The sequence below is a fragment of the Monopterus albus genome, unplaced genomic scaffold, assembly GCF_001952655.1.
Source record: "Monopterus albus unplaced genomic scaffold, M_albus_1.0 scaffold3.1, whole genome shotgun sequence".
Taxonomy (NCBI): Eukaryota; Metazoa; Chordata; class Actinopteri; order Synbranchiformes; family Synbranchidae; genus Monopterus; species Monopterus albus.
The window spans coordinates 10,491,517-10,503,542 of NW_018127883.1; the positions used below are offsets into that span (position 1 = coordinate 10,491,517).

The following is a 12,026-nucleotide window of genomic DNA, read 5'->3' on the forward strand; positions in this document are numbered from 1 at the left end:
AAAGAAGTGGCTCATGATGATGAACTTGAGGAAGACTGTTATCCAGCTCTGCACTTCCCCTCAGCTCTAGAGTTTTAGCAATTTTCAGCTCATTGTTTTGCCTACAGCTTTACTGTTTTGGCACATTGTCATCACTGACATGAAGCTGTGTTGGGCCACTGCAGGCAGCCATTTTCACCACATTTTCATCAGCTTCATGAGGTGATGTCAATAAGGTGTTCACATCTTGTTTCTGCTGCTTACAAATGGCCAAAAAAGTCTGTTATTACATGTTTAGCTGAGTTTAGAAACCTGAAAATGGTGGTTTGAGCACTTAATAAGTTTCAGATCACTGTGTGCCATGTGAGGTAGAAGAGTTCAGGGAAAGTCCATCCTGTTATGGTTTAGTCCCCCTCACCAGGTGGGTGAGGGAGAACTGGGGTTGGACTCAAGATGGCTGACCCAGGTGCCAGTACAAAAAAGGTGGTTTAATGGAATAAAAACAACAAAACAGGGTCCATAATACATACAAGGGAAGGGCAGTGATGACTAAGGAGACCAGGACGGTAAACACACAAACTAACGACAGGAACTAGGATAGCAGAAGGATGAGAACGGACAGGTGAACAAAAAGAACCAACGTAAACAATGTAATCCACAGCACAGGGACTGTCAGCGTGGAAGACAAAGCACGTATTTCTGTGTTGCTAACCGCATAATTAGCGTAATAAGGTCAAGCCAAAACGCACAGATACTGTCAGCGTAGCATCTTACACGTCTAGTACCCATGGCTGGGAAGATCACCGTCAGATACGTACAGCAGCCACAAACAAAAAGAACACCACGTATGTCTATTGGCAACGCACAGGAACTGTCAGCGTTGCATAACTCACATACCTTGTGGCAAAACCCATATAATCCATGGTACGAGACCAATCAATCGCACAGTAACTGTCAACATGAAAGTAAACGTACGTGTAACAAAAACTCATGTCATTAGTAATGTTAACTCTTCATAATGCTCCGGCAAAGTCTGCCAGAGGTTTAAATAAGGAAGAAAACAAATCATCGGAATACACCCCAGGTGTGCGCACCGACCCACGAGTCACTAATTACCCAATGCGACACAGCTGAGGCGTTGATCCCGCAAAAAGGGAGAGCAGGAGAGGGAAAAAAGAAAGAGAGGCAGGACCTGACACATCCTAAACTATTAAGGCAGTTCATTTGGTAGGGTCATAGCGACATAGCTGTAGGACCTGCACACTTTTTTTTTGAGTGAATTTGGATGACATACAATAGCAACCTGGACAAAGGTCACAGTTAAACATGCACATGGTGAGTATTTTATGAACAGATTAAGCCATTTTGACACTCATTATGTTTACATTTTACAAGTTTAAAGGCTAAAAATAATAATTATATACACAAAACAGGAACAATTTTTTGGTTGCCTTTGGGCAAGTTGCAACCTGAATGTTTGTTTTACACAGTAACCTCTATGAATACTTGCATTCACATGCATTAAATTAGCATAGCATGTGATTCTGCCATAGTTTCACATACCTGTCTCTCAATCAGTCAAACCTGACAGCTTTAAGAATTACTCAGATACCATCAGTGAACAACTGACTTAGCTGTAGGAAATAAAGCAGCCTCTTAGAAATATGAAGCTATCAGTTCCAACGGATGCTAAAACTGTGTCTGTCTGTGTGTGTGTGTGTGTGTGTGTGTGTGTGTGTGTGTGTGTGTGTGTGTGTGTGTGTGTGTGTGAGTGTGAACAAAGTGGTTGTCAGGAGCACTTAGAACATGCCTCGCCTGTATGGCAGGGGAACATCCATCAACAAACCCTCCTGACTGAGGGGGAACAACATGCGATCTCAGAACTCCTCACATGAGCTGCACTGCTACAGTTTGCTGCTTAGGGAGGGAAGCCTTTGTTCCCAAACTATTTGACCTTCAAATGTAATTACAGCAAAACAAACTGTTCTGAATGACTGCATGGTTTTAATAGGAAAAGTCTCCCTAAGGCACTTAAACACTGATACAAAATGTTGTGATGTACCTTGCACTCCTGGGCCTATTTGCACTGCAGAAATCACTCCCTTTATGACAAATGATTTTGTCTAATTTAGCCCTTTAAATTTTATGATTTTATACAATCTGTGGTCCAATCTAGGGCTAGTTTTTCCTGACTCTGGTACAATGACTTGACTTTATTCTTTCTTGTTTCAATATCTAACATTTTCTCAAAATATATCATTTTCCTCTTGAATCAGGAACATAAACTTTTTCACATTTTTTTTTAGACAAAATCATTAAATCATTAACTGCCATGATAAAATGTTTCTGCAGTATAGTTTCTTCCTTTTGCAGCTGATAGTTGGCCAGGCATTCTCTGACTGATTTACAGCAGCTCCAGCAGGTTTAATGATACAGAATTTTTCAGTTATGAACAAAAAAAAAACAAAAAAAAACATGAGCATTCTTGCGAGTTCAGTGCTGGAGAATCAACACCTTCTTGTCCCACTCACTATTTTCACAATCATACAGAAGAAATTAACTCTAAGAGGCAGAGATAGCAGTTTCTACACAGACAGGAACCTAAACAAATGGCAATACCACACCTTTTTAGTGGTTTATTTGCAATCTGAATACCTGATTAGGGCAAACTACAGGTGATGGGATTGTCTCATGTACTTTTTAAGATGAGAAAATATAAGAAAAGACTATTAATCCCTGAGGGGGAAATTCAGGTGTTACAGCAGCAAGAGGAGTGGGTTACCGAGCAATAGAAGCAGATAGGAATCTGCTGAACATAATAGAATTAATCAATACAGAAAGAGTTGTCATGATTCGGTTCCGCTGCTTACTGTCGGACTTTTCTTTTGACCTTACTTCCTGTTTTTGTTTCACCTTAGTTTCGGTCTTTTTACATTCTTCATCACTCACATTAGTTTCACCTGCTTTGTATTGTTTGCACCTGTTTACACCTCTATTTAGGCAGCGTCCTCCCACAAGGATGCTGCCAGATTGTTCTAGACCCCAGCTCTGACTTTCCAGCATTATCTTCGGTTTTGGTATTTTGTGTTTCGTCTGGCCATTTAATTGAGTTCAATAAACACTTTTCGGCAGCATCACGCGCCGATTCATGACAAGAGTAACAGTACAAAGAATTAACCTACACTATATATGCTACAAATATGTTGAGCAGCCATATACTTTATCTTGACAGGGAAAATGTTATGTAGAATCCATTATGCATTATGATTTCAGCTGGTAGTTTTACAGCATTCACATTAGAGACATGTGGACACAGTACCAGGTAAACCTGAAAAAAAGGGGCTGATGCAACATGTCACCAACCACATAGTAAAAAAATGAATGGAAAAGTGATAGAAGTGGTTAAAGGAATGACGGTCAGCTTATTGGTTCTGTAAAAAAATATAAAACATTATATATATCAGTAACAGTCCTGCCACACTTTGACCTCAAAGGTGTGGGGAACAGGGAAACTGTTAACATTGTACGACACACTACAAAGTGTGGACTTCTATAATCATGGATACTGCCATAAACAACAGTTAGCTAGTCCAAACTATAACAAAAGACCAAAAGTACACAACAGAATATGGGTGAGTGAAATTTGAAACAATGAATGGTAAATATCCAATAACTGAACAATTTCAAGTTGGTCAATTTTTGTAAAATTCCAGGGAATCTGTTGTGAACATCCCAGTTTACAGATTCATGTGACCATAAGAGTTTTTAAGACTAAACTTTTCCTTTAACTCTGCAAGTGTAAAAATGTATTCAATTTTGGAGAATCCAGGGATTTAATTAACAGTCCAAGATAACCCAAAAAGGAGTCAAATAAACTGTCTTTGCACAAACAGATCAATGTCCTTGATGAATGATTTATAGAGCTGCAACATCCTTAAGCTTGTCTCATTTGCTAGGGGTGCCTAATTAATCCACACTTCCAAAACAGGATTTTATGAGGCACATATTTTTAATATCCAAAAAAATCTCTACAATGCCATATATATTTTACAAACACTACTTTATCAGGCCATCTGCTGGAGGCCTCAGAGTGGCTTCAAGGAACCTGCTGGTGTCAAGACTTACAGCAGAACAGCAGTTCCGCTTGAGCAACACAGTTGACTCAGGGAGGGGGGCAGATTAAAGTGAGGTACAAGCTGAAGACACCACCTGTCCAGCCTCTGCTTTGTGCCCGACTCTTACTGGTTGCTCTTGTTTGGAAGTGGCACATTAAATAGCTCGAGTTCATCTGGGTCCATAACAAACACTCCAGGACAGGAACAGGTCACAGCCTGCAAGTCACAAGGTGTTTTAGGCCTTGCTGCTTTAACACCTGCCACTGCACTAAAGGTTTACACCAAAGATGCGTCTGCGCTAACACCTGTCTGGATCCCAGAAGATTATGTAGAAAAACACTGAATTTATTTCATAATTGACGACCCTGCTTTCCCACCGTGCCTCTACAATTCTAGGAAACATTACATGCAATTGTCTGCAACAGAAAATGATAAACAAGGACAGAGTGATTACTGTCATTGTAAGTGAATGATAGTGTGCACACCTTGGCTGCTGCATTGACTGATCTGGCAGCACATAAAACCACATCAAGAAGCTTTATGAGGCTAAATATAAACAGATGGGCTACTGATTGAACGTCTATGTATATGTGCAAATAGAAACCCTGAAGGTCATTCTGAAATAAAAATCAGATTCCTTAAAACAAATGTTCGAAATGTATGTGTGCAAGGTGAAGGAGTAAGTGAAGGAGACAGACGGGGCTTGCGTTCATGAAGAAAGCAATAATGTGCCAGCCGACTTCAGTGAGGTTTACTGACCTTTACTAAATGTGGCCATACTCAGGGCACCCATGTGGAGGTTAACTTTGATTTTACAGTGGGTGACACTGCTAATACTGCATGAGTGCATGGACCACACATCCAGACTGAAACCTAACAGCCATGTCTATGCATAACAGTAGGCATGTAAACAACATGATGTGTGGTGTATGGCGTAGTGACCCTTCCCTCTCTGTCCTGCGTACCTGGTGTCAACAGGATGACGGAGGTGACGATCAGCGAGCAGATGACCAGAATGACAAGAAGGGCGATCGCTATTCCCTTCCAGTTCCTCTGCGGAGGGTTACTGCCCACCAGCTCCTACAGGGAGTGACAGAAAGGAGGAGAAAAGACATGGTCAGAAACATTAAAAAGACAATCATGGGAGCAAATTGGTGAACGATTTAAAAGAAAAATACGAGGGACATGAGAAGAGATACAAAAAAGAGATGAAAGTAAGTGAAGGAGAAAAAACATAGTATAAATGGCAAACTCATGAAGAGAGTCAGTCAAGGACGAACGTGAGGCAGAGTCACAGCTACTCTGCTTTCAAGGAGACACGGCAGTAGCAGCAGGAGAAGAAGAAGGAGGAGGAGGGTGAGAATTCTTAATGAGCTGAACATCAGCTGCCATCACCCACAAATGAATGTGACATAAAAATGGAACTCACGCCACAGTGATTTGCAGCTTGACAATACTGCATAGAGAAGCTTTTGGGTTGGGAAAACGAGTCAGAGTTATGAGCGACCCTGAGGCTATCCATCCATCCATCCATCCATCTGTTTATTTATTGCTTTATATTTCGTAAGCTGCAAACCCAGGAACAAATTAGCCTATTGCGGTTTAATATTTATAGGCAGAAACTGAATTTTATAGAATTAATATGGTTCTTGAATAAAGATCATCATAGGATGTAAAAATGAGCAAAAATGTGGGAAAGCAGTTGTAGGCTTCTTATTCAAATGAAATATTGTGCTGGGGAAACGCATTTGACACATGGTGATGTGCAGCAGGTTTCAATGAAAAATTAAATGAGCACAAAATATTCAAGTCAGCAGCTACAGATGCCTCTGGATGTCCTCCAAACTTTCACGTACTTACATATTGCAGTTTTCAAGCTACTACTGCTTAACAAAAGTGCTTTGCGACTGTAGGCGGGTAACTAGCTTGTGTGGTTGTTTTCACATCCTGCAGACATGCAATAGCTTTCAGAATTGTGTTTCTGTTCAAATGTACAGTGTAAATCCATTACTCACCCTGCTTTTGGTTCTTTACCTGCTTTAGATAGTTCAGACTCCAAGGCTTGAGGAAAACAGCCAGGTCTTTATTAGCGAGTTGTCACATTGGCTTACATTTTGGTTTATCAAAACAGTTAACCAAATGTGGGGCTAAATGAGGCTATACCCTCTGAGGTCGAGGTTTATGCCCTGATTAGTCTGGTAAACAGATCAACCAGCCCAAACCCTTACTGGAGGATTAATACATTATTAATTGGTTTATAAAGAATAAAAGAGCAAAGCAGAACATGTTCTGGGAGACCTGTGGCGGGGATGTTAATGAATACATACTAAGGCTTTAATGAAGCTGAATGACTAAGCAATGAAGCAAACCTTTTAGTGACCCCGTTCCCCTCTTAACTGAGGAGAGCCCAAGACATCATTAGCCTTCAGAAAAGAGCAATCTGGGCTATTTACCAGACTACCCATTACACATATTCATTAAAACAAGAAGCAGTCAGCTGGGTGTATGGCCATATTGTGATGGCCACTTGGTGGAGATGAGAAAGAAAGGCTTGGAGAACCTGTTGGGTTTGTTGGATAATGAGCGCTGATGATTTGCTCTCAGACAGTGGTATTCACTGAGCTTAGAGTGCAGGCTGGGGAAGGTAAACATTATAGGAGCTGCTACTGGTTCTAGGCTGTTTTCAGTCAGGAATTAAAAATCTTGCATATATTTCAGAAATCCACAGAGAAAACACAATGATGTTGATGAGCTGGCAAATATGATTTGTTTTCTTTAATTCGGTGCCGAGCCATCTCTCTGGAACAATCTCTAGTGTTACTGCAGAGCCTAAACTCCTCAGCTGGAACTCAGCCCACTGCTGATTGCTGTGGTTGATACAGTATATGATCTAGTAGGATTTACTGTACAGAACTGAAAACTAGAGAAAAATTGCTTGGTAGGGAGCAACTACTAACATGAAATAATGGGATGTAAAGTGTCATAGAGGTGACAAAGTGCTCAGTCTGTGCAATGCACAATAAAAGGAAAGCCAGAAATCCTCATGCAGCGCTGAGCAATGACCATTTTGTGTGTTCTATGGCTCTACACTGTAGATAATGCCGTCTAAAGTGTGGCATGACTCCATAAAAGTATCATCTTACTTGTGTGTGTGTGTGTGTGTGTGTGTGTTCATAATCAGAAATGCAGACTGATATTAACCTGAACTAAAGCAGGTCTTTGTAGCAAAAGCGAAGCTAAACATCCATGCAATTGTGTTCCATTGTCTATTACAGAAGACTCAACACAGGTGTTCAGTGAAGCAGTAAATCACACAGTGCATCTCAGACCAACAACCCATTTTCAGGTGAAAAATGCATCTTTAAATTTGCTTTCTGATTGTGGAGAAAACTATTTTCAGGTGAAAATTTGCTTTCTGATTGTGGAGAAAACTTTTCTACTTTGACATGCGGACTTCACTGTGTAGTAGAGGTATGATGTAGCATAGTTCGGTGCATTGTCCAATCACAGCAAATGGCTCACAAGCCAACAGGCACACAGCACACAGAAGCTGCAGCCACTGAAAACTCTTCTCTCATTTTCTTTCCATGGTTACAATCAGTGTGCCAAAAGGCCTGTTGACCTGTTACAACAAGAGTCACTGTCAAACAACATGTCAATATAGATTAGCATGTCTGTATATATTAACAATGGAAACTATTGAAAAGAATAAATAAAAATCCTCTGAAGCTCCCTCTCAGACAGCGAAGTATTCTTCTTGAGAAGATCCATACAGAGCCAGGCGCTGAGCACACAGATAATTTAACCAACAACATCATTCATTCACTGTGATAAAGGTGCAGACAAAGGGTGAAAACCTTGCCTAAGCTTCCTGATCATGCCTCATGTGTTCTGTAATTATAATAATGATTTGACCAATTAGTTGCACCTTATGTGCTTTAGTAATGATGGGATAACTACAAGCGACTACAGCAGAAGTAAGATGAGGTATAAAATAAGCAATGAGCAGACAGATATCATAGCTGCCAGGAACCGTAAATAAATAGCACACTGGGAGAAAAATTCACTGACAGGAAAGCTTTAAGTGTGACCAAAACATGACAGGGAAGGGAAAAAAGTGGATTCATGTCCAAACCCTACTAAAAACAAGATCTTGGCATTTTCTAGTTTTCAGTGGGTGTCACGTTTGAACCTGCAGAACATGCACCGGCATCATCAGAGTCAGCCCTGTGAGTGTAAAACACGGTTCTGTGCCAATGTTTCTCTAAGTATACAACTACAAAAATAACACTAAAGAAGAAACGCTTGTAAAACATTTTGAGCAGTCACACAGAGCGCAAACATTCATCCTTCTACAGTGCGCTTGAAAGGGCAAAAGAGATTTACTGATATTGACTGCAGTTACTTCTCCTGTGGTATTTCAGCCTAGTTTTGGAAGCAGGGTTTAGAGGCAGTTGGTCTGTCTGGAGTCTAGAACCTTCAGCATCAGGGACCAGGTCACAAATCAACAAGTTACTGGTGATGCTCAACTTAAAGTTCTAACCTAATTCATTACACAAATTCAGCTAACTTTTCCACATTCCTCTTGCTGTCCAACTAGTGTGTGTGTGTGCTCTGGAGATCTTATGTGTTTGTATATGGTCTTAGCTCTGTAATTGGGAATGAAACAGTCTCGATCAGGCCAAGTGATTACTGCCAACCAGCACAAGGTGCTTGTTCTTTGGATGACTTTACAACTATTTACATCAATCTCACTTTGGGTTGTGGTTAGTGTATTTTTACACAAGTTTATCTTCCTCCATGGTACACATGTAACTAGGATGTTTAGCTCTGACTGCTGCCAAAAAGCTGCTGCTTTGTTCGCATGCTGCTCCCGCAATGTGCAGAAATTGTGCAGTGATGTCACACTGACCACAACCTGGAGTACATTCCAACAGCACTGCAGAAGGACAAAACCAAAGGAGGTCAGCAAAGCAAGGTTTTCGAGCCATGCTAAGCTATTCTATAAAATCCTGCTCTTGATCTGACATGCTTCCAGTTTAGCAACACAACAGATTTCTTTAGTTACAAAATGTGGCCATCAAATTTACACTCCCAGAGCTCTTTCTGTAATATATCATGAACAACCATGCAGCCTGCTTGTGAGTATACAATATTGGATTCCTTTAAGAATAAACCCAAAATGCTTCCTAGTTATTTTAGCTTTTATTTTCTTTGCATTTTGTCTATATTTAATGTTTATAGCAGTTTGAATATGTTTTGTATGAATTTGTGCATTATAAAAACTAACTTGTGAATAGACATGATGCCAAACCATGAGAAAAATAAAGTGCGACAGAAAAAAGTATGGACAATGACAAAACAAAGACGAGGTACAAGCCATCTGAAAGATTTCACAGTGTGAGTAAATGCTCCATTCATGCTAACCTTCTGGGGATACTACACTGGAGATGAAGGTTTGGCCCATATTCCTTTACTGCTTTAATAGCTCAAACCAAAATGACTTGTATGTGTGCAGGCTGAATGTATTCTCCCAGAGGAGAAAATGATAATGTTTTGAGGCTCCAGCAATAGAGATGGCATGTAGCAGGTCATTAATTCTGATTCTCAGTGAACACATTAAAGATATTGCTGAGTATCAGTTCCCTAAGAAGCTGGTGTGCTGCTGCATGTGTCTGCATATTTTCTGCACGTTCATGCATAATTATGTAAGTGTGCAATACAGAAAGTTAATGGTGTTACTTTGCATTGCCATTAGGCGTGCATTTTAATACTAACAACAGACTACAGTGCACAATGTTCTGCCAAAGTCAAACAGACTACAGCAGCAGAATGTAATGACTCAGACTGTTATGGTTAGGGGCTAGGTAGGACCCAATGTGTAGACACACGAGACAAGGGAAGGTTCAAGTAGGGCTTCATTAAATAATAGAGAACAAGACTAAAGGGGAAAAATACATAGGCTCATCCTGACAGGGAGAAACAAAGAATTCCAAAATGCTAAACTAAACAGTAGATCAGGGAGCAGGGTAAGAAACTAAAGCAAGACTGGAGAAACTAACAAAAGAGCTGCTAACAGGCCAGGGTCACAAACAGAAGACAGCATCAAACTTACAAGAGTACATGAACAAGCAGGGTGTGGTGAACAGCGATAGCAAAAAGAGGATGGGGCAACAAGGTGCGGAGACAAAATGAACCAGCAACCAGACTGAGGGAAGGAAGGAGGATATATAGACAGGAGACCAGAGGATAACGAGTAGCAGGAGGAAAACATGAACGGTGATTGTGAACTGGGGTATAGCTGGGGCAGGTAAGTCGACATAGGACCGGAAGTCTAACCAAAAATAAAAGCACAAAACAGGAAGCAGGGCACGAACCACAACACAGACAGTATTTAATAAAATATTCTATTAATTAATTCAGAGAGTGACCCAAACAAACGGTCAGAGGTTCAGTGGCCGAACACTGACACTCTGACAAACATGCATGGCACAAGAAAAAAAGTTATAGTTATTTGGGTACAATAATCTAGCTTTAAGTTCAGAAAAGACTTTTTTACAAGAGCATAATTGAATAATGACTGAAAAACTAGTTGGCACAGTAGTTAAGTTTACACAGAGCAGACACATCCTGCAAATGTGCACTGAATATGCCATGTGCAAAATCATATGGCTTTCTAATGTGATCATTCTGGCATGAAACAGAAGCAGACACACTGTTTTTCCATTCTCTAAGCAACTGTGCATATACAACCAAAAATGCAACAATTTCAACTAAATTTTATTAAAAAAACACCTGCAGAAATAAATAAAATACTTTGATTCACCAGGACTTTGAATTTGAAAATGACTAAATGTGAACTCCAATTAATTAAAGTGAAACTGTGTGAAAGTCTGGTAAGGTTGTCATTTGGGGCAGGTAGTTTTAATTAGTCCTCAGCTACTTCAACATACAGAGCTGGAGAGTAAAGGATTCACTTCAGCCCATTTTGATAGTGCCGAAATGTGATTCTAATCCTCCAGTAGAGGGATTTGGAAACTCTGCCTATTTTATCCTCCTCAAATGAACTTCATTTCTACAAGAACATGAGCAGATTGATCTCAAATCCAAATCCTCCCCTATTGTTTAAGTGGCTTTAAGTACAGATGGATTTTCTTGTTCAGACGTTTAATTTTTGAGAAAAAGATTCCAAAATCAGGCACCTCTTCCAGCTCTGTGCTTCATAGATTGCACTGTGATTGCATCCAACCCCATCTGAACAAGCTTGTTGCTGACATACAACAAGGTGCAGTGATAAGGCTGTGCCTAAACAAGCTGTCTTGTTCTTTTTACTCACGACAGGAGAGCTCATTTCCAAATGGCCAGTGTGTGTGTGTGTGTGTGTGTGTATGTGTATTGTTCTGAAGTTTCTTCCACCTGGTTTGTTTGATTGCGAGTGAATCTCTTCTAGTCCATTAGAGAGATGCTAGGAGGGCGCCACCACCAGCAGACCCCTTTTTGCAGAGTTTGCACTCAATCACATCTCTAAAACAACACAGCATACCAGCGGATGAGTCAGTGTGTATAGGACACAGCTGCTGTAACAAGGTGGAAACCTGTAGAAATGTGTCCTATGATGCGCAACACACCCATTGACATGATTTAAATCTAATGAAAATTGCAGATTATCATCAATCTACTCACTGGTAATATACAGTATGTAGTGTACTTTACGTATGACTCCTGATGCAGCCATAGACAAAAAGCCCATTTCCATGCAAGTGCACAATCTTTAGCTGTAATTAATCACATTTACTCGTTATTATTTTCTCTCATAATTAGGGTAATTAGGGATTTTATATGCCATCTTTCCCTTGCTCTTCTGCTTGGTGAACATGAATTATAATATAGCTAAACAAGTGATGAGACACAACTACTGCTTCATGTATAATG

At 40.3% G+C, this 12,026-nt stretch overlaps 1 protein-coding gene across 5 annotated transcripts in view; it reads right to left on the bottom strand.

Annotated features, from left to right (window-relative positions):
• dpp6a (dipeptidyl-peptidase 6a) overlaps nucleotides 1–12,026 on the bottom strand; it is a 163,665-nt gene that overhangs the window by 48,850 nt on the left and 102,789 nt on the right. For all 5 annotated transcript variants that reach the window (XM_020602865.1, XM_020602845.1, XM_020602875.1 and 2 more), the window contains one exon: nucleotides 5,060–5,174. In XM_020602865.1, coding sequence (XP_020458521.1) covers nucleotides 5,060–5,174 — 115 coding nt within the window. The remainder of the gene's footprint in view (nucleotides 1–5,059; nucleotides 5,175–12,026) is intronic.